This window comes from Vipera berus (genome assembly GCF_964194415.1).
Source record: "Vipera berus genome assembly, chromosome: 6".
NCBI lineage: Eukaryota > Metazoa > Chordata > Lepidosauria > Squamata > Viperidae > Vipera > Vipera berus.
The window spans coordinates 49,476,222-49,499,883 of NC_138208.1; the positions used below are offsets into that span (position 1 = coordinate 49,476,222).

The 23,662-nt window shown below is 35.2% G+C and overlaps 1 protein-coding gene across 1 annotated transcript in view; it reads left to right on the top strand.

The window, feature by feature from the left end:
• PTPRQ (protein tyrosine phosphatase receptor type Q) overlaps positions 1 to 21,359 on the top strand; it is a gene marked incomplete at both ends in the record, with an annotated part of 121,039 nt that extends 99,680 nt beyond the window's left edge. Inside the window, 12 exons of the mRNA XM_081330626.1 lie at positions 370 to 498; positions 3,436 to 3,480; positions 8,182 to 8,208; positions 8,814 to 8,895; positions 9,999 to 10,089; positions 11,798 to 11,874; positions 14,893 to 15,027; positions 15,139 to 15,264; positions 16,053 to 16,201; positions 16,719 to 16,854; positions 20,203 to 20,323; positions 21,322 to 21,359. Of these exons, the coding sequence (XP_081186752.1) occupies positions 370 to 498; positions 3,436 to 3,480; positions 8,182 to 8,208; positions 8,814 to 8,895; positions 9,999 to 10,089; positions 11,798 to 11,874; positions 14,893 to 15,027; positions 15,139 to 15,264; positions 16,053 to 16,201; positions 16,719 to 16,854; positions 20,203 to 20,323; positions 21,322 to 21,359 (1,156 nt within the window). The remainder of the gene's footprint in view (positions 1 to 369; positions 499 to 3,435; positions 3,481 to 8,181; positions 8,209 to 8,813; positions 8,896 to 9,998; positions 10,090 to 11,797; positions 11,875 to 14,892; positions 15,028 to 15,138; positions 15,265 to 16,052; positions 16,202 to 16,718; positions 16,855 to 20,202; positions 20,324 to 21,321) is intronic.
• Positions 21,360 to 23,662: the final 2,303 nt, after the last annotated feature.

The window sequence follows — 23,662 nt, forward strand, 5'->3', positions numbered from 1 at the left end:
AAACAATACTTTGGTCATATAGAAGAAGCAAATACACACTGAACTGCAAACAGGGCAAATGAAAAATTTTGGAGTGCAAATCTTTGTAATAATACCACATCTCCAAAATTTAAAACATTAAAAAATAAGCATTTTTATATTTTTATTTTTCCTTTTATTGAATAGTTAATATAGCATAGTTTCCATATTTTAAGGACTTTGTAAATTAAAGTGTGATACTATGCAAAATCACCTGGGATGAGTTATATTAAAATTCATTCTTTGTAGTTATGCATAGGAGAATATGTTTCAGAAATGCTCCAGTGAGGTTGAGGATTATGAATAACATTAAACATGCTATCTTATTCAATATCCTTTGTGTTACTTTAGAATTCGTCAAAAGCAAAAAGAAGGGGGTACATATTCTCCACGGGATGCAGAAATTATTGACACTAAATTTAAACTGGACCAGTTGATCACAGTGGCAGACCTGGATATGAAGGATGAAAGATTTACACGGTAAGCAAACTCTTTAGGCAAAACAGTAGTTCTTGGGGTCTGAAGCCATGACCCTGTTGTGACCTTTCACTTGTTTAGAAGTATTTGTGGTATTCTTATTTGCACAGGTCACAAAGATCCTCTTTCAAAGGGTGACCTCCAGACACTTCTCTCAGGAATTTAGATAATCATTTGCTCTTCTCCATGTTGAGATAACAGAGAAGGGACCCTATATGTATCATGCCCTGCACATTATAGTCCTGAGCTGAAGTGTTTTTGATGCAGAAATGTAAAGGTACTAATAATGCTCTGAAACATTGTTGGACTCAAAGTAATGCAATAACATATTGCTCTCTGCTATCTGAGAGTATCTCTGAAATCTGTCAGCAATAGAGTTCATGCTATAGCATAATACACAGATTGTGGATTTGTGTCAAGAGATCAGAATTCATGAATAGTCATAATTTTCACTGTATGACTTATTTCAATGTAACCTTCTTTACCAGATTGTTCTGAGATTTAAGTAGATGAAGGAGGGAAGGAAAGGAAAGAAAAGGAAAGGGAAGGAAGGAAGGAAGGAAGGAAGGAAGGAAGGAAGGAAGGAAGGAAGGAAGGAAGGAAGGAAGGAAGGAAGGAAGGAAGGAAGGAAGGAAGGAAATTAAATGGCTAGATTATAACATCTGGTGGAAAATATACATTTCTTTATAAAAGTAATGTCAAAATATTTTGCGTTACACTTCAAAAGTGCTTCTGCAGCATCTTCTGTTGAAGATTTTTTGCCACTAATTCTAATGAATTTACCTAGAAGGAAAATATCTGTTAATGTATTTTTACTATATTATTTAAGGGATTCATCCCTCTTAGAATGATAAAAAGTAAATCAGGGGAAGTGTCTTTGTACGGGGCTTTTCCCTTTCCATGTTCGTTAAAAATCTTTTTCTTTTTCTTTGTCTCCGCTTCACTTATCATTTACTTTTTCTCCAATGTTCCTAACATCTCTACAGTCCATTTTATCCAATTGTTTTCTTGTCCTTGGATTTATTTTGTACTTTTAAGGGATAAGTTGTTTTCTCCAATTCTCTTTGTCCACTAGGATTAAATCATGTTTCCTTGTGTTGTTAAGTTCTATTTTTAAGTCTCTATTCTCAATTTTGTATCCACTTATCTGTTTTATCTGCTCCTTCTCTGTTGTTGTTTTCTGAGAATTTTTTTGTTGTAGAGTTAACTTGGAAATAGATTGATTTGTATTTTCAAAGTTATTTTGGATTTCTTTGCGGTTTAAAATCATTGTTGTTTGAATTAATTGCAGTATACTATATATCTCCCTCTGTGGAGTATTTATATTTTCTTGATATGTATGTTCTTTCTACATGTCTCTGATCCATGATGGCCAAGAATTTGAGTTTTTCTCTTCTTTTCTCTGAAAATAGCTTTAGAGTCCCTTAGGCCCACCTTGATTGACAGACGAGTCCCAACCACCAAGAATGATACCAGACCCAAACTCATGATAACATCACATGACATCACCACCACCACACAACCATTCAAAAAGCAAATCCGAACCCACAACGATAACGACACACAACCACAAAACAGAAACCTAACTACAGTTGCAACATCAGCCACCTTAAACCCCTCCAAACCACACAATAAGCAAACTGACACCCACTATAAAAACATGGCACCACCACAAACACGGAGCCGTACAAAAGCAGCACAACTCACCAGTTCAGGTCTAAGGCTGGCAGCTGAGACCAGCCCATCCACTCAAAACACATCCCCACCCAATCAGAACACAGCCCCCATTCAAAACACACTCCCACCCAATCAGAACACAGCTTACCCCCCACCCAATCAGAGCACACCTCCACCCACAGACCACACCCCCTCTGGCAGTTTAAAAAACAAGAAAAAACAGCCACTACCACACACTTCTCCCAGAAGAACGAAGCTGAAGCCACCAGCCTGAGGATGACGGATGAGATTTTGTCGAAATGTTGCCCTGATACCTCCAATTCTACGTGGGGAAAAACCCGAATGACCAAAGATCTACATACAAACACCCGCAAAAACCTCAGAAAACACACACACACACACACACACACACACACACACACACATATATATATATATATGTAGGTCTAGAGTCTCGGATTTCTTCCCGCGTTCCTTTCATCTTCAGAAAGTTGTGGCGACGTTTCGACGAAATCCCATCCGTCATCATCAGGCCGGAGTATTCCTCCTGCTGCTTTCAGGAGCAATGCGTGGTCTGTCTGTTCCTTTCCTTCCAACTGCCGGTGGGGCTGTGTTGGAAGGAAAGGAACAGACAGACCACGCATTGCTCCTGAAAGCAGCAGGAGGAATACTCCGGCCTGATGATGACGGATGGGATTTCGTCGAAACGTCGCCACAACTTTCTGAAGATGAAAGGAACGCGGGAAGAAACCCGAGACTCTAGACCTACACATACAGACACCCGCGAGAATCTACGAAAACACATATATATATATATATATATATATATATATATATATATATATATATATATATATATATATATATATATATATATATATATATATATATATATATATATATTGATCTGTATGGATTAATATCAGGTTTTTAGACATGGACATTCATTAAGTTACATATTATTCATAATTTAAATGTATGTCTTTGCATCATATTTTGATGGTATCAATCTTTTGTGAACTACCTAGTCATCCATTGTGAAATGGATGGGTATAGATAAACAAATAGATGGCTTGTTTATTTACCAATATGCAACAACAAAATACATTCATTTTACTAGGCAGTCAGAAAGCCCTTTTAGCCCTATCACTTTTGTACTTAGTTTCTATCTCAATGGTGCATATTATCATGTACAACTGTTCATTTGAATAACAAACCTGGTTTCTATCTAAGTATTTACTTACAAGTGGGTTTCGTTTCCAGATATTCCTCTTTTTTCTTTAGACGCAAGGAGATATTTATCATCCAGTAAGTTACTGCATGGCTGAAGATTCAATGTGTGATTTCCAGTGTGATGTGTTCACTTGTGTGATCTTAGATTATGCTGATTTTTATTTGAAATAATACTTTTCTTAGCACCTCAGATGTATTTTGTATCAGTTCACTAGTGATGACATTGGTTTTCATATCTTGCAGAGACAATGCAGGGTTTTTCCTGATGACATAAAAAATTAATTTATCATTATTAGTGCTATAATAGCATGCATAATTCAGCATAATATCCTAGTCTGCCTGTTGTCCCCCCCAAGATATGGTGTTTGGTACCCTGTCTTGGATAAATCCATTTGCTGTTTTGTAAATACAACAATTGAAAGTGTATAATGCAGCAAAAAGCCTTCAAGAAATAAATAATATATACGTCAAAGCTCACACTATGGTCAAAAAATATGTATGAGAGAAGAGGAAGCATTTTTTGTATATATTTTTGTTCTTCTTCTTGTTGTTGTTAAAGCACTATAAACAAAATCACATTGTGGAGACAAATTGTGTCCCAGGAAATCCTGAAGCAATAATTAATTTGTTGTGACATGTGAAAATATCATCAAAAAAGGCCTTCCAAGTAGATCCCAAATATGTTATTTCTATTAAAGTTATATAAAAATTGGATTCAAACTTCATGTACAGTATATTTCAAGTTTAGCAAACTTGGATTGACCAGTGACCAAAGCATCTTTTGGTTTAATTCTCATTTACTAAAATTTTCCTATTAGATTTAGAAATAAAAGACAAATTCTAGATATTATGAATAATGGTAATCAAGATTCAGAATTTCACAATGCAGTTTTCCTAATTTGCAATGTTAGTTTTCCCAAAATCTTTTTTACAGAAATGTCCTAATCACAAGAGTATCCAGGATAATCCTGGCTAACTAGATAAACCTATTCTAGCAATCATCACAACCACAAATTCATAGGGTTGGAGGACAAATATCATACAGACTTATGCTCAAATGTTATTTTGAATATGTTAGAAGGAAGGAGACAAGGACTGCCGTGTTCATGTAGACATGATGTCATTCCTAGTAGAGAAATTTTCAGGAACTTTTAGAAAACTGTTTTTAAAAAATATAAAAGCAGAACAGTGAGTTTAAGTATAATACTTCAGAAACTAAACTGGAAAAACTACAAAACTATATTTTTCATAACTTTCTTGATCCCTGTTTATTTGTATGTATTTTCTTCTTGTTTATAAGATGCATAGGATAACAATTCTATTGATTTCCTTCTTGCAGACAAATCATTTATTTAATATATAATGTTACAAAGTTTGAACACTTGATTCCAAAACAGTGGCAACCAATCCAGAGTGAAAGATTAGGCTAAATGCTTATATTTTTTGTTTGCTTTGGTCTTTTCTTGTTTTGAATTTGCCAGCAGCTAATGACTGTAATAAATTGAAGCTGAAAATTACAAACAAATTCAGGATTATTTTAATAGTATTGCTTTGTATTATTAACAGGCTTATTTTCAACAGCATTCTTCTAAATTGTAAGAAGCTTGTAAAGTGCTGAGATCATTCACAAATGAGCTATGAAACATATTTATTTAAATATCTTAGATTGCTATGTAATCATTTAAGGTCTAAAAGGTGAGAATGAAAAAAAATATATATAAAGACTTTCAGTAAGGAATAATTATTCTATATTGTTCTTAAAGAGACAGAGGAATGAATATCTTAATTAACTTGTTAATAACATTTCCATCGCTATTCCTGGCAAGTACTCATGTTGCTTATGAGTTAAGCCTTTAGTCTACATATTCATTTCTGTGGGGTCTTTTGAACAAGATATAATTCCCAACAGTTTTTAAGTGACTGACCCAGAGAGTAGCGCTGGTCACCATTGCCAACATAAATAAATGGCTTCTGTTGATTCTAGATCTAGACAAATAACTTGAATCTGGGAAGGGCAGAAAATCATACTAGAAGTGAAACTGAGCCTAGGCTCTAAGGCTCCATCTATCTTTCCAGAGGCGATTAATATTGCAAGCTCCGATAAACTGTTGTTGTATATAAAATAGCTTTGATGAGCCAAATGTTTTCCCAAAACATGATGGGAGTCTTGTAGGCTGAAGTATTTTGATTTCCTGCGTAAAGCTGAAAGATGGTGGTCCTGCAGTTTTGTTGTTTGCAGTTATGTTTACAATGTCAGCATTGAATGAATTGGATGGTTGAAAATAAATCATCTGCACAATATTTTCCTTTATTCTGTAACTCAGGCTTTTCTAAGATAAAGTATACCAGATAAGTTCTAACCCATTAAGACAAAAAGAATCAGGTTAAAGAAAGCTTCTGTAAATCTTATTACTGAGTGCTTAGCAAATTAGAGTATTTTTTTACTCAATGCATCTGTAATCATTACATAATATATTTACTTAATATAACTTAATCCCATTCTAACTTCCTATAGAACCTGATAGTCTTAATCATATATCATTTATTGATATATATTAAAGTTTTTACTCTTTGGGTGTCAATCTGGCTCCATGATCTTTTGCTGCTTAAGCAAGAGCTTCCTCTTTTACTAGTTGACAGGCACTGATTTGTCTATTGGAAAGCAGAATGAGAAGTCAGTGATTAGTATTTTACAAGTAAATAGTACTTATGCAAAGATTCATGCTCTTATCCTTGATGAACCTTGATCCAGAAATGAGACCAAAGCTTATTCCCATGCAAGTGGTTCATGGTGATATTAAATTACATTTGTCATAATTTGATATTTTATTATACCACGGTGAAAGTTTACATAAATTTCCAAGGAATAAAACCATGTCTTAATACAATGGCACATAGCGTCCAGATCAAGTGGCCAGTAGAGCAGGGTGTTACATGAATAAATCCAACTCTCTTTCATAAGATTATCTAATAGAAAGAACTATTCTTTATTTTTCAAAAATCTTAGCCTACAAATCTTTCAGTAATTCAAACTGTAATCCTATACACACTTGCCTAGGAATAAGCTCTACTTAATACAGTTCCAAATGAAACCCACATATAATACAATTCTTGAAATATTTCATTTTCATAATCCAGAATACCCACATTCACAATGGCTAAGCACTGTATTGCATCAAAGAAAAATAAAAGATCTAGTTTTATATAAAATGCAACTGTGTATCTGCCCCACCAATGTGGCATGCTCACAGGCATGCCCTCGCCCCTTCCTGATTGGATTACTGCTCTACTGCTCTAGACAGGGCAGTCCTTGAATACTATCCAGAAACAACATCCGATCCAGAATGTGGCAGCATGTATAGTTCTGGCCCTCCACAACAGTACTGGACAAGCTGCACTGTCCTCCAGTTTATTTCTAGGTGCAGTTCAAGATGCTCATTATCACCCTAACCCTAAATGAGATGGAACTTGCAGGAATGACTCTCCCTGAGTGTATCAGTGGCTCATTATGCTCCATTCTAACCCCTACACCACTCATCCTCTGATCACATGATCCAAAGTGGAATATATGCAGCTAAATTTATAGTATATAGAAAAAGCCTAAGAGAAAAGCAGAAAAAAGAGTATGTATGATACACATCCATGCACAACACTTTAGTCACTACATTTACCCTTTAGGGGGGGAAAATGCAGTTTCCCTCCTGAAATTCTTAAAATCATCTACTGAAATCAGGTTATGTAATTAGGAAACTTTCAAGCATTACAATGTGTGAATATAATTTTTAGCAAAATGGGCACTATTACATTGCTGCTATGTCCTTTATATTTTCCCTTTTCAATCTACATGCTGTTGGTACCCATCATTAATTGGTTCCCAGAGACACAATGAGTGCCAAAAACAATAAGTACCAAACATATTTTTCCCATAAGGAATGATGTAGTGATTCACATGGTAGCTGACAGTGAAAAGTCCTAGCTTGTACATTAAGTACCAAACAATGAGTACCGGGACAAATTTTTCAAAATGCATTGAGTACCAAATTTGATGAGTTTCCAAGCAGTTGAATACCAAGGTACTGCTGTATTTATTTAAAATGTTAACAAACATCAATGTAACAAGCTAGTGGTCTCTAAATGTGGTGGCGTCTGTGAGTTACAATCCCACACGTCAGAAGGTGACCAAAACAGGAAAAGTCTACCAACATACTATCACATACCTAAGTATACAAGAAAGTATCATGCCCTATTTTAAACCTAGCAGATATTTACCCTTTAAAAATGGAGACATGATACTGGAATGTCTTTACTGAAGCATAGAGGTTAATAAAGTGTAGAACATAGAATGTTCTCTCTGAATGACATATAACTTACTTAGAGAGGAATAACTAAATTATGAAAAATTTACCCCATCCGCAATAGGGATAGTGTTAATTTGGGGTTGATTGAGACTAAATAACCTCACATACCACACTATACCATTCACATAAACCAAGACAGTTAATGTTAATTGCCTCTTCCACCTATAGTGGCCTTGCTGCACTTCTTAAGGCAGTCTGCCCCTTTTGTCTTGCAAAAAGAATTTAAAATAATTTATATTGGCACAGCATCTCATAAAAATGAAATTTAAAGAACTTCTAGAAAGTGAATCATTCAAAAATGTTTAATATCATTTGACTCCTTACTTCAAACTTTGGTGAGTCCAGAATCAATATAGAATGCAAAAAGTTGCCTAACTCACAACTTTCAGCTTCTTATTTAATACAATCTCTATTACAGGTTACTTAGTTATAGAAAATCCATCAGGTAAGTTGAGTTTTATATTGTACCTAGTCTGATGAAGTGAAATGTGTGATATATATTGGTATACTTATTAGAAAAAGCTCCAAGCTGTGTATAAATCATAAAAGCATGACTAATTGCATGGTAACTGGAGAAATGGCTTTCTCTCTCTCTGGGGTGAAGCTTGCATGTCTGTGTTTTAGCGTGGCGAGTAAGATGGGGATATTTAACTCCTAGGGATTTAAAAACCATGTCATTATGGGAATGAAGTCACTGCTATTTTTTATGTATCTAAAGCCCTGCATTGTATACTGTAAAATGGTTTCTGTGTGACAAAAGAAGCATTATCTGCTGGATTTGAACTGAAGGGTGATTTTACAAATGTGCATAAATATCAAAAGATTGCCTTTGAGAGTAATCACATTTATAAAACAGTTTGTAGATAACAGTTGCAGGCTGTCAAATAAATAGTAGAAAATTTAAGATGGAATTCTGTTATTTCAAAACTGTTCCAAATGTAAACTAAGTCTTTTTAATTGTTTTATATGCATAAAATGGTATGTTAACTTTCCAATAGAAATGTCTTTATTTTAATTCACAAATTATCAATTTTTCCTCTTTATTTCAAGGCCAATAGGCAAGAAATGTTTTCTGCAGCATGTCGAAGATCTTTGCACAAATAACAACATCAAGTTTCAGGAAGAATTTTTGGTATGTTACCAACAGTTGTCACAACATGCATAATCTCCACTTGTTTCATGTGTCACATTTGATGTACTTTGATCATTAGTATTCAATAAATAGTTTGGTCACATGTGATAGTTTCACATGGGAAGCAGTGTTATATACATATTATTTCTCATTCCATTTAATCAGAAGAGGTCATACACTCATCCTCATTCCTGCTACAGAAATCTTTCCCTTACTGCTGCTTATATATAAACAAAAAAGCAACCTATTCATTCTATTTTCTCTTAAAAATATTCCTTTTTAGCTGACTTCCTAACTTCTCTGAATATATTCACAGTATGCAGCATAAATGATTCAAGTAAAATCTTTAGTATGTCATATCCCAGCATAAGCATAAATGAATCAAGTTTATTGTCCTTAAAGGCAGTGGGATTCCTTCTAAAGATCTGCTGGGAGACTAAAGCCTTGTAGCAGTTGGTTGACCACTGCTGAGCTAGATTGGCAGGACATTGATTATATTGCAAGAAGTGCTGTGCTGAAAATTTCTTCCAAATTTCATTATTCCCATTCAGTTTATCAGAAAAACATCCCTCCCTCCCTCCCTCCCTCCCTCCTTCCTTCCCCTCCTTCCTTCCTTCCTTCCTTCCTTCCTTCCTTCCTTCCTTCCTTCCTTCCTTCCTTCCTTCCTTCCTTCCTTCCCTTTGTTTACATTTTATGGTGCTTAGCACATATTTTATGAGGCTGTTCTGTCATCCACTGTATAATTATCCCTCAAGCAGCCTGCAGACTCCTTGACTTTGTGCTTCAATTAAATGTCAGAGGAACTGATCCCTTGAAAATTGATTTAGATCAAGAAATGTGTGCAGCCTGAAAACTGCAGAGGGTAATATAATAAGGAACTACCACTACCTCCTCTACTATCACTTAATAAAGTATTTGCTAATTCTAAAGCAACCTGAAAATGAAGTAAAAGGTCTGAAGTCTCTTGATACAAATGAAAGTCATTATGAAAAAGGAAAATATATTTCTAGTATTAATTGGAAGTGTTCATGCTACTATGCTTCCTGTGTATTTTTTTTACTGAAAACATGAGTAACCTGAAAGTCATATACATTATTTTATAGGAACTCCCCAAGTTTCTTCCAGATCTTGCGTTAACTGATGCCGACCTTCCTTGGAACAAATCTAAAAATCGTTTTCCAAACATCAAACCATGTACGTAGTGTTTTACTAATTATATTTTTCTGAAATTAATTTTTAAATAGTGCCATGCCAAAATTGATAGTTAAAGCCATTTCTTTATCTATTTCCTAATGAAAATGTGGAAGTCCCAGAATTATTTTTGTTATGAAGTAGATGAGAGATGTGTGAATATATTGTGTCTTTCATTGCACTATTATCTCTGCAACAGTCTGTTATATCTCAAGTAGAGGGAGAGTATCATAAAAAAAATTCCTCCCTTGGGACTATTTCAGATTAAAGAGAGTCTGTGGATTAGTAGAGAGTTTTGAAGCAGCAGATTGTACACTTCAGTTGCAGGACAGGAAATAATACAGCCTCATGGTTTCTTAGCTGTGTAATATAATTCATCCTAATTATTATTCTTGGGCTGTGTACTCTGCAGTAAAATAAAGTTATCTAAAAATGCTGGATCCATCTCTGGGTACGCTCACTTTTTCTTTGGAACATGATGATGCTTTCTTAAGATACTTGTAAATGTGGTATATAGCTGCACCAGGAAAGATCAGAGTGAATATATAGTAATTTATAAATCCAGGATAGATTTTATCACAGGAGTCAGGAGTCTGCTTCCCTCTGTAGTCAACACTGCTTCATTTTTCACTTATTAAGAAAAGAAATGCTATTATTATTTTAAGCATTAGCTGTGATGTGAGATGGGGACAAGGCATTCTTTGGTTAATGTAGCCGCATTCTCTGTATTAACTGTTGAGAACAGCTGCTCCTACTATCTGCTACTAGTTCAGGAAATATTCTGTGCTCAAGTTGACCTGAGCTAATATGCCTAAAGCAGTAGCAAAATGCATACTCAGAGTTTATCTTTTTTGTACATATATTCAAAACTCTATTCTTTTGTTGCATTATTTATTAACGTATGCATTCAGCCAAGATTCAATTTGATTTTGCAGTTTAGTTTAACTATTCAAAATAACTTTGAATTAATTTAATTCAATGATTACATTATATTAAAGTATCTGTGTCCAAGCAGAGCAGCTCAATGAATCATGAGTTAGATTCAGATACCTGCTTTAATCCAATAATTTTAATAAATTCAAATAGGTTATTTGATTGAATCTTCTAATTGAAGCTTTGCATTGTTCTATTATTTCTGCCATTCCAGGATGCTTCATAGTAATATTCATTCTTAAATATGAAATTATTTAAGGGTACATCTATTCCAGATATGTTCTGTTGCAAACAAATAACATACTCACTTTTGAATGTATTCACAAGAACTACATAGGGATATAATGACATATATAGATTTAATCATAGATGGGAAAACCAGCACAGAATTCAATTTACCTTCCCACAGCTGCATGCACACACACAGACACACAGAGACACACACACAGACACACACACACAAACATATCTTTTTCTTTCAGTGTATAAAGAGACAAAAGTTGTAAATTAAAATGTCTATCTAAAAGTCTTCTTTGTTAATAGGCATATTCCTTGATTCTGTTAAACTCAGCAGTGGTTTTAATGGTTAAAAATAAAACTAAAAGGAAAAATTAAATTTTAATAAATTAAATGTCATATTTGCTAAAATGGTCTATCTGTATGTGCGTGTATACATATGTACTATATATAGATACACTGAATGTTATCTACTTATCTATTCATATTTCCATCCACTGAAATGTTGGAAAGATGCTTTGATTTAATTTCTTTTGCACAGATAATAATAATCGAGTGAAGTTAATGCCTGATGCTTGTGTACCAGGATCTGATTATATTAATGCCAGTTATGTATCTGTAAGTTTATAACCATTTTAAATTGTAACTTCATTCTTCTCCGTGTCACTGAGTGATTTAGAAAAAAACATATCTTTATGGAAAAAAGGCATAAGTTTTCTTTTCTGTATTACAATACAGTTACAGACTAACTTCATCATCAGTTAGATTTATATTTCATTCATTCGTTTCATATGGAAAACAAAAATAGCTTATTGAATCCTTGAAGAATACTATAATTGTATATTTCAGTTTTCAAGAAAATGTTCTATAATTGCCTGTTCCATCAGTTCATAGAATAGTTTAGTTTCTTCTGCTATTAGGCTCCAGTATGATTATAAGGGTATTTCAGCTAAACATCTAGACTAGTTGTCTTGTATATTTTAACCTCTTGGAAGCTACATTCTTCACTTTAAGCTAGGAGCAGACCATTCTGGATGCATGAGGAGAAAGATAATCATAGTGAGATATGCCGTGGAATTTGTTTTCTTTATAAAATTCAGTATTGCAAACACTATGTTTCTTGTGTGTAGAGAAATGCCTAATGTTTATTTAATTTTTTTTCTTAGTTCCAAAAAATGCATTGTCGATTTTGTATTGCAAGTTATTCAAAAGAACTAAATAACATATTTCAAAATTTTAATTTCTACCATGTTTTATTTTTAGCATCCATTTTTCTGCAATAAAAGAGAATATATGTGGCTCAAGGTTGAACTATGGAGTTTTTGATGCTCCCTAAGCTTGATTGTTTGCTTGCAGGTGTTTATCACCCAACTAGGTACCATTGGTGTCTTCCAATTTAGAACCAAAATCTACTGGATTGGACCAGCTGTTATGCTGTGTGCTTAACCAATGCAATATTTTGAGAATTTGGGAGCTACATTCTCAAGTAAAAATCTCTAGATATTTATAGGTCAAGTGATTCACAATTATCTGTGAGCTACTACTTTTACAATTATGAAACAGATAGCAAGGGAAAGGTATATTAATCTTTACTACTTGATGAATTCAACTTGTGGATGCAAAATATTTTTTACTTGCATTGTTTGTTGTTGAAGGCCACTGTTTTAAATAACATGCTGTACAAAAGGAATGATTGCCAGTCATTAACTTAGCTTATCAGGGTGTAAAGATGTGAAGACCAAGGAATAATTCCCCAGTCTGTGGGCCTGTGTGTTGCAGGGGGGAGGGGTGGAACCTTCATGGAATATTGCATATTTACTTTTAAATTATATGGTAATAATCCAATAAAAAGGGATGCGGTGGCTCAGTGGGTTAGGACGCTGAGCTTGTCGATCAGAAGGTTGGCAGTTTGGCGGGTTGAATCCCGAGTGCCGCGTAGCAGTGTGAGCGCCTGTTACTCGTCCCAGCTTCTGCCAACCTAGCAGTTCGAAAGCACATAAAAACTCAAGTAGAAAAATAGGGACCACTACGGTGGGAAGGTAACAGTGTTCCGTGCGCCTTTGGCGTCTAGTCATGCCGGCCACATGACCATGGAGACGTCCTCAGACAAGCGCTGGCTCTTCAGCTTTGAAACGGAGATGAGCACTGGCCCCTAGAGTCGGAAATGACTAGCACATGTGTGCGGGGGAAACTTTACCTTTACCTTTAATAATCCAATGTGTGAAAGGAAATGCTATATATTTGAAAATATATTAAATTAAAAAATATAATCACAAAAAAGTGATTTGTGAAGGTCACAATTCCACCCTTTTTGCTGAAGTCATATTGTTTTGTATATTTCTTTGATGTAGCAGAAGGTAAAATTTAAGATATCTGTTTTGTTTTGTTTTGTTTTACTACAATAGTGATTATTTCTTCTGTTTTCGAAGTTTATTCTTTTTGCCAATTTGATTTTTCTAAAATTCTACATTCTGTTACATGTAATTGTTTGTAGCTGCACCTTAAACAAAAAGTAGAATATTTTATATTAAATGCAATCAATAATTTTATAATTATTACCTGAATAAACTATTCAGTTTTATACAGTAGACATATTTTTACAACCAAGCCAAACTACAATATATGCAATACATTTTTTTTTATCAAAGTGAATTTATATCATAAAAAGATGTTTAAAAAAGTATTACATATATTTCATTTTTCCCCAAAGTTCAAATTCCCCTAATTGGAAAATTGATTTTTCCCATTACAAAATATTAATTTCACCATGGTGATTTCATGTGCAATCTTTGTAGAAGTGTAGTTTTTAAACATTCCATCAAGGAAAGAAGACAAATCTGTAATAGAATGTAACATTGAAAAGAGATAGTCATTTTGCAATATGTTACAGATTTCAGGGTGTGTGTTTTTTTCTTTTCTTTTTGAAAGTACCAAAGTGCTTCTGTGGCAAAAGGTTTTGCCGGTGACATCATTAGTGCCTGGGTGTTGCCTGTGAAGTTGCCCACTAAAGTGGTAGCCATTAATCTCCTCATAAATGCCCACTTTCAAACTGCAAGGTCAGCAGGAGCTGCAACATGTGACAGGACTCACCAATTGGCAATCCAGCCTTCTAACCTCATGAGCCACCACACGCCTTAGATTTCAGACGTTTAATGTCTAATCACCACCATTTTCTAAAGTACATATATAGAAATCAAAGGAATTTAGATCAGTTAATTAATTGCTATTAGAAGTATGTATTGTATTCAGGGAGTATTCAGGAATGGTACCTTTGGATGTCTTCATGCAAGAATACATATTTTACTGCATATCTAGCTGAATATGATCTTTTCTCTTCTTTTCTATAATAATAATAATAATAATAATAATAATAATAATAATAATAATAATAATAATAATAATAATAATAAAGTTGGAAGAGACTTAGAGGTCATCTAGTCCAACCCCCTGCTCAGGCAGGAAACCCTATACCATTTCAGACAAATAGCTGTCCAGTCTCTTCTTAAAAACTTCCAGTCTTGGAGCATTCATAACTTCTGGAGGCAGGTTGTTCCACTGATTAATTGTTGTAACTGTCAGGAAATAGTACTGTACTAAGTACTGTACTTAATGTACAAAGTTTCATTTTTACTTTAGGGCTATGTATGTCCAAATGAATTTATTGCTACTCAAGGACCATTACCAGGCACTGTGGGAGATTTCTGGAGAATGGTATGGGAAACAAGAGCAAAAACTGTTGTTATGCTAACTCAGTGTTATGAAAAAGGGCGGGTAAGTTACCAATATATGGGCTATAAATGTATTTGAAAATTCACTATTATTATACATTCATAAAAATAATGGTACAATTTTATAAACCATCATATTGCACCCTGACTGCAGATAAGATGCCATCAGTATTGGCCTGAAGATAACATTCCAGTTACCGTTTTTGGAGATATAGTGATTACTAAATTAGCGGAAGATACTCAAATAGACTGGATCATCAGAGATCTAAAAATTGAAAAGGTAACAATAGATTTTATTTAAATTTCTATAGATTCTGTGAAAATTGTAATCTGTCTGCAGCTGTAATGTCTGACAACACACCTTATTCTTGGAATCACTGTTTAAATTTTTTGATTAATATATCTTGGCTTTTATAATTCCCAATATTGTGCTGTCATCAGGTTATTTTCTATAAAGTTAGAAAAAAATATCTAGGCATTCTTTTGCCTTATCCTGCTGTTGCACTATAGCATAAAAACAATATAATCCAAAGAACAAGTTATGAAAGTATATTCATCACTATATTATTTTAATTTGTTGACATGAAAGAGTTATAAATCAAAAACAGAAAATGTTCACTAGCATTACCCAGGCACAGTGGGTCATAATGAAGGGGGGAAATGTCCATTAAGTTAAAATATCACCTAAAATAACCTATGAAAGATATTCATAAATCTATATTTAAGAATCAGTAAATTAGGTGGCTTCATGTCTGTAATATTCTCAATGATCCTATGATGGCATTGATTCTGGAATTCAGTATCAAGTGTCTACTGTAATTTGTCATACAAACAGAATCAAAACAATGAGCTACAAAATTAATGTTCCATTTCAAGTAATAATTACTGGTTGAACTACTTATCAGGCTGCTGTAAACAATTTATGCATTTAGGTGCACAATACAACTTAGATGCCTATGTTCTTAGGTAGAAGTAGTTTATCTCAGTATCAATGTCCTCTCAAATACTAAATACTAAATACTCCTCTAATTCTAAAAAACTCCCACTTTTCTCTGCGTATCTTAACAGCATGGGGATTGTATGATGGTACGTCAGTGTAATTTTACTGCCTGGCCTGAACATGGAGTACCTGAAACAAGTGCATCATTAGTCCACTTTGCAAAGCTGGTCCGAGGCAGCCGATCTCATGACAACACACCCATAATTGTTCACTGCAGGTAAGCAGATTTTTAACAGATCTCATAATGTTAAATAATGGGATTAGTTTATTAGGAACAGAAGCAATGGACTGAATTCTAGAATGGAGAACAGAATCCATGTATAATTAAGAACATTGAATTTGTGGTGAAACCTATTTAAGATACAGCAACAGACACATTCAAGAGTTCAAGGTTTAAAGTGCATAAATCACAGATTGATAATAGATGCATAATGAATTAGGTATAATACCGTAGCTACCATTATAGTAAAAATCTTAATCTAGAATATAACATTTACCATCAATCTAGAATTGTACTTAAAAGCCCCTTCGATTTTGACTATATCTTTATTATAGACAATACAAAAAATTTACATGATGAAAAGTGACATATCCCCAGTATTATACTTACCTAAAAATAATTATTTTGCAATAATATTTAATCAAACTGTAATCTATGTTTCATTGTAATCATGGTTTTTTTCCATTAAAAGTGCCAAATGTTTCTATGTGTATTTCATCTCTACTTCTTATAGTGCTGGAGTTGGAAGAACAGGAGTTTACATTGCTCTTGACCATTTAATACAGCATGTAAATGACCATGATTTTGTGGATGTCTATGGACTTGTAGCTGAACTAAGAACTGAAAGAATGTGTATGGTACAGAATCTGGTAAGATGTTTAAGATACGCGCAGTGACCCAGTTCTCAGATTGCAGGTGATTTCTCATATAAGTAACTGTTGTTTTTCTCCTCCTTCTCTCTCGCTTATTCCCTTTTATGACATATATATACAAACACACACAGAGAGAGAGAGAGAGAGAGAGAGAGAGAGAGAGTTTTGAAATAATGTTAACAACAACTGGTGGCAGTAATGGTGTTGTTATGGTAGGGGAAGCTAGAACACTGGGTTGACAATTAACAAGCCTGCGTTTGAGACCCAAGGGCTGCAATGTGATGGGGTGAGCTTCCATCATTTTCTCCTGCTCCTGTCTATCTAGCAGTTTGAAAGTGTGCAAACATGAATAGATAAATAGGTACCACTTTGGTGGGCACACTAACAGGTGATATCATCGGCTAATCCTTTCAATCCAGAATCACCTTTGGTGCTTCTGACACAGATGTGTGTGATGGTAGGAGAGCACTGAAAATAAAAGAATCAGAATAGAGCTGGATGGGACCTTGGAGGTCTTCTAGTCCAACCCACTGCTCAAGCAGGCGATCCTATACCATTTCAGACAAGTGACTGTCCAGTCTCTTCTAAAAACATCGAGTGATGAAGCACCCACAACGTCTAAAGACAAGCTTAAAAAGAAAAGGAACCATTTATTGTTAAAATCAGCACTTAATATAGATGAAAGAATGGCTGACTAAAATATATAGAGACCTTCCTCCCAACTTGCTAATGTCAGAAACAATACTCAAAATAATCCTTTGTCAAGGTTGTATTATTTTTATTTTATTTTATTTCCATTTATATCCCGCCCTTCTCTGAAGACTCAGGGCGGCTTACAAGCTTAGCAGTATGCTCATTGTATTCAACATATCATAGAAGTAATGAATATGTTGCTTGAGAATTACTCCTCACGTAAAGCACATTACTTTTAGAAAATATAACTGTGGAGCAAATGTATACTAACTAGAAGGATGAGAAACTTTGCTTCAGCCCTAAAATAATAAGCTTTGGATCTTCTGAACATGTAAGCCAAAGAAGCCACTACTTTGAGGTTTTTTTCCTCCCTGTTTTAAAGATACTGGGGGAAAATAAGTAGGAAACTTGAGGATCTTTCCACTCAGTTAAGGTGCCTTGATTTAACTAAAGTCTCTTTCTCTGCTTGGTGGTGCACCATCAACCAGAGGAAGAGACTTTAGTTAATCAAGTCACCTTAAATCAAATTAAATCAAGGAAGTGGATACTTCATGGTTTCATAGATAGCATTATGCCAAACTATCCCAAACCCATGTTGCAAGATGATTGGACCTGATTTGAGATCAAAGAGGAGGTGCTATGTTAAGCTACATTAAAACATACCATCTCTTCTTGGATCCCAAATCAGGTCCAATCATCTTGCAACAGCTCTTTGAAGGAAGGTGTCCTTTCTCTTTTAGACCAATCTTACTATTGGCAGGAAATCAGGTTCTTGCCATGAATACTTCCTTAGGGTTTAATGGGTTTGGCATAGTTTCATTCTTATTTGCCTGAAATTCAGGCATTGTTCTTATAGTACATCTAAAGGAATGGTCCTCAGAATATCAAAAACCAAAATAAAAATTTCTCCAAGATTAGATTCCATTTTGGAATCTGAGATTATTTGCATATGATTATTACCATGGTGTTCTGACCCAGCTCCCCAAACACAAGCAATAAATTTCCAACGTTCCTTTTATTCAGGAATGCCAGCAGTTTCACACAGCCAACGGTTATTGCCTCCAAACAACGGAGCTTGCTCCCTTTTTCCCTGCAGGGGCCTTCCAAACCCCCGGAGTTAATCTCAATCTCTCACCACGCTGCTGGTTCTCTTCCAACATAAGACACATGCACACACTAAGAAGGCACTCTGACTCCCGGTGCCACAGGATCCGAGGAAACTCCGGCAAGTTTCCAAACAAGGATCAGGAGTTCCAACTAGAAGTGGCTGACCGGCAGGAAAATAAATAGTTATCTGCCACACCTATTCGTCTCCACCCCTGCCTTTTATCCACAGCTGAGGGTGGGGCTCTGTTAGCAGCAGTGACTCTTCCGCCCCAAAGACCGGCCCATAGCCTCTTACTGTTCTCCTCTCCTCAGCCTCCACCACACCCATGCATCAATCACTGGCCCCATGTGATCCTCCTCTCCTGAATCACTTGCTTAAAGGCATAAAGGTCTCAGCCTTTCCATCTGGGGGCTGGCGGACAGCCCAGGCTCTGCCTTTGTCCCTGGATGCAACAGCTCCATTCCTTCATCCCTATCGGAGCTTTCTGATGGCCCTGATGGTAGGCCCAATGACCACTCCTGTGTTTCCTCCTCTGAGTTGGCCATGGAGTCCTCTGGTGGCTGACAACACATGGTGATGGAAACATGGTCCCCTGTTTTTGTTATCCCATCCTCATACTGTATCCTTCTTCATTATATATCCAGAGGGATAGAATCAAGATCACATGAAGTGTTAATACCACTTTATAATGCCTTGGTAAGGCCACACTTGGAATACTGCATCCAGTTTTGGTCACCACATTGTAAAAAAGATGTTGAGAGTCTAGAAAGTGAGCAGAGAAGAGAAACAAGATGATTAGGGGAATGGACTAAAACAGGGGTGTCAAACTGCCAGCCTGTGGGCTGGACACATCATCCGAAAGCTGTGCCCACCCCGTTGCCAGCAATGGCAAAAGTCTCCTGATACATTGCGCGACGTCACCTGACGTCACGAGTTTGACATGTCTGGACTAAAACATAAAGAACAGTTGCTGGAATAGCGTATGTCTAGTTTAATGAAAAGAAGGACGAGGGGTGACATGATAGCAGTGTTCCAAGAGGGAGTCAAGCTATTCTCCAAATCACCTGAAGGCAGGACAAGAAGTAAGGGATGGAAAGTAATCAAGAAGAGAAACAACCTAGAACTAAGGAGAAATTTCCTGACAGTTAGAACAATTAATCAATGGAACAACCTGCCTGCAGAAGTTGTGAATGCTCCAACACTGGAAGTTTTTAAAAGGAAACTGGACAACCATTTGTCTGAAATGATACAGGGTTTCCTGCCTGAGCAGGCAATTGGACTAGAAGACCTCCAAGATTCCTTCCAGCTCTGTTATTCTGTATATCTCTTTGAAGCAGCTGCAATAAGAAGTGTGATAGAATCTCACCTAACTAGAAGAGGCTACCAAAGACACCCCCCCCCAAATATGAATTAGTGGTAAGAATGTTGCTTTTTCTAAAAGTATCCTGAGTATTGAATTCAAAAATCGCCTCAAAACAAGTTCAGGTTAGCACCACGTTATCTGTGAATAAAGCTTAAACATTTTTAATTTTCACACTTTCTAGGCACAGTACATATTTTTACATCAGTGTATTCTGGATTTGCTGACAATCAAGAACAACCAGCCTATATGTTTTGTTAACTATTCAGTTTTGCAAAAGATGGATTCTTTGGATGCAATGGAAGGTATATAAATGTATTATATCAAAATTATTTTTTTTAAAAATGGTAGTGGCTTTATTTGTGATATATTTGAAAACTATCTTTGTGAAGCATTGTTTATATTACTTAATTTGATGTTTTGGTATTTAGCTTTTTGGATAAAATCAAAGGCACCATCTTTGCATAATGACTAAGTTCATGAAATTCTATAGTTTTCATCCTAACCTAATTGTTAAGTACTTTCTTATTCAGAACTTTCTCATATTTCAGCCAACTCCTCTTTTTATAAACCAATAACAGTATTCCCTAGCTTTGTATTTTTATTCAGTCACATGCTTTTGTTCTTGCTTTCTCCACAATATACAGTGGGTTACCTTATCATACCATTTTTTCATCCTTCACAAAATTGGGAGCAAAAGTCCTTCTAGTAAATTTCTTTAAGTGATTATGATCTGATAATTTTTGGCCATGATGTAACTCATCAATATCCAGATTTCTACTGTGAAGATAATAAATTATTTCATTGCACTGTTCATGGAATTGTCCCAGACGTATCCTGTCAGCTCCCAGATTCAATAAAAATACTTTGCCATTGAGATCCATGATTTTGCCCTTTTATCTTATCGGTGATCTATTGGATCCAATTCTTGCCTTAGTTCTGCCAACCTCATTTTTCCTCTTTGCTTCATTTCTTATGTGCCATTTCTACTCAAAATACAAAATGTTTCTTACATACCTTTTCGTATCTTTTTTATCACTAAGTCCTTATGCATACTTTTGTTTTAATATAATATAGCTATATCATTTATAGAGTATAGAATGTGTATGTATGTGTGTTAGTCAGTACTATAACAATTAAAAATACCATGATGGTTGTTTTAAAAAAATAAGTAGCTTGTTCTTCCATTGATAATGGAAGCACAAAAAATCCATGTAATATATTTTAAATACTTCCTAACCCTGTATGTGTGATTTAAGATTAATATGTAGAAGGTTCAACCAATGTTCTCTTTCTTTTACAGGTGATGTGGAACTGGAGTGGGAAGAAACTACTATGTAGATACATAGGTGAAAATGCATTCCATTTCAGGAAACATATGCTTGTGTTCATGTTGCTGTTGTTTCACAATAGAGGCCAAAATGTATCCCCATCATACAAATGATTATAAACAAAAATATTTTTGTAGCAAAATAAAATTCTAATAGTTGTTTTATATTCCATGTGCCTTCACAAATAATATAAATTCTTAAATTATAATTTTATATTGAGTAAAATCTGATTAGTATAATCAGGGCTTTTTTTCTCATAGAACGCTCAGAACGGAGTTCCGGCACCTTTTTTGGATGGAACCTTGTAGGGTAGGCAAGGCGGGTTGTATGACATGTGTGAGTTCCGGCACCTTTTTCTTTTACAAAAAAAGCACTGAGTATAATAAAGCTATATACAATAAGAACAATCCAGCAATATACATTACAATAAAATGTACATTTCAAGAGCTTCTCAGTGATTGTTGATATTATTTCTCCACTTTTTTCTAACAATAACTAATATATATTCTAATACGTGACAAACTGCTGTCATAATTATATTTTTCAGTGTTAAGTAATGTAAGCAAAGATATACTAAACATTACATACATTTCAGAAAAATGAGGTACCAGTTATAGTTTCTACCAGTATTACCATATCATATGGATCAACTCTGGCTGAAAAAGGAAGTATGTAAATAACTAGGCACCAAGTCATAAAGCTTTTAAAAAGATAGAACTAGCCACTTTGAATTGCTTCTGAAAATCTATTGGATTGGCAAGGCAGACTATTAATGGGCATTAAGAACTACAATATGCTTGTGGGACTAACTGCCAACCTCTGTTCAGAACCTGAGTGATCTTTGAAAGCCTTGTGTAGACCACATTGGATTAATCCAAACAAGTAACAATAACAGTAATAGAAAATGAAGAAGCTAAGGTTTTCTGGAACTTTAGAATTCAAACAGGCATGCACTTGCCACATAAAACCCCAGACTTAACAATTGTCGATAAAGACCAAAAACTCTGGATAGTGGATGTGGCAGTACCTGACAGCAGAAGAGAGAAAAGAGACTGGAGAAAATCATAAAATACAAAGACCTGCAAATAGAAGAAGAATAACTGTGATAAAAGAAAGCAAAGACAGTACCAATAGTGATGGGCAACTTGGGTACAATCCCAAAACATCTGGAACACCATTTGAAGACCATCGGCATCCACAAAAATCACTATCAGTCAATTGCAAAAAGCATCTTTACTTGGAACAGCTTACATCCTGCAGTGCTCATTTAATATTATTAACTAACAATATTCGCTCAGCCCAAGTTCTAAGGGAGGACTCAATAAGCGGGCAAAAATGCCAAGTCCATTCTAAACACTTGGATGACTGTGTGACCAGCCATAGCAATAATAATAATAATAATAATAATAATAATAATAATAATAATAATAATAATAATAATAATAATAATAATAATAATAATTTTATTTATATACCGCCCTTCTCCCGAAGGACTCAGGGCGGTGAACAGGGCAAACATATAAAAATACAAAAATACAAAAGTTAAAAAAGAATTAAACACAATGCCCAAGCTAAAACAATAAATACATATATTAAAAACAACAGTAAAATCCCAACCCATCCCCCATCAGGCCAGGCCGGCTTGTTCGAATAAGTGAGTCTTCAGATCGCGTCGGAAGGAGCGAAGGTCGGGTGCCATCCGGAGCTTGACCGGCAACTGATTCCATAAATCCGGGGCGCCCACAGAGAAGGACCTCCCCCTGGGGGCTACCAGATGACATTCTCTGACCGGTGGCACCCTGAGGAGGCCCTCTCTGTGGGAATGCACAGGGCGGAGGGAAGTTGATGCTGGCAGCAGGTGATCCCTGAGGTACTCCGGACCCATGCCATGTAGGGCCTTGAACACCATTACCAGTATAATAGATCTACATTGTTTCAAAAGCTTATATTATAGTTTCAAATTCCCATGTATTCACAGAAAGAGACTTCAGAAAGATGTTCATTTCTGGAAAAGGGATGATAATTCCTTTAATTCAGGAGTATGGTTTACTCCTCTGGAATAGCCTTTTCCATGAAGGGCAGATGGCCCCCTTACTTATGGTCTTCCAGAAGCAGGGGAAACCATAGCTATTCTGGAAAACTTTGGGATAGAAATGGTTTCCACTTAGCTTTGTATTCTCAATTACTATTTTAATCATTTTACAGGTAGTCCTCAAGTTATGATGAGTTCTTCAGCAACTTCTTATGGAGCTCAGCTAACCAAGGGAGATTTATGACAGTCTACAAAATTTGGTGTTATTGCACCAAAAACAT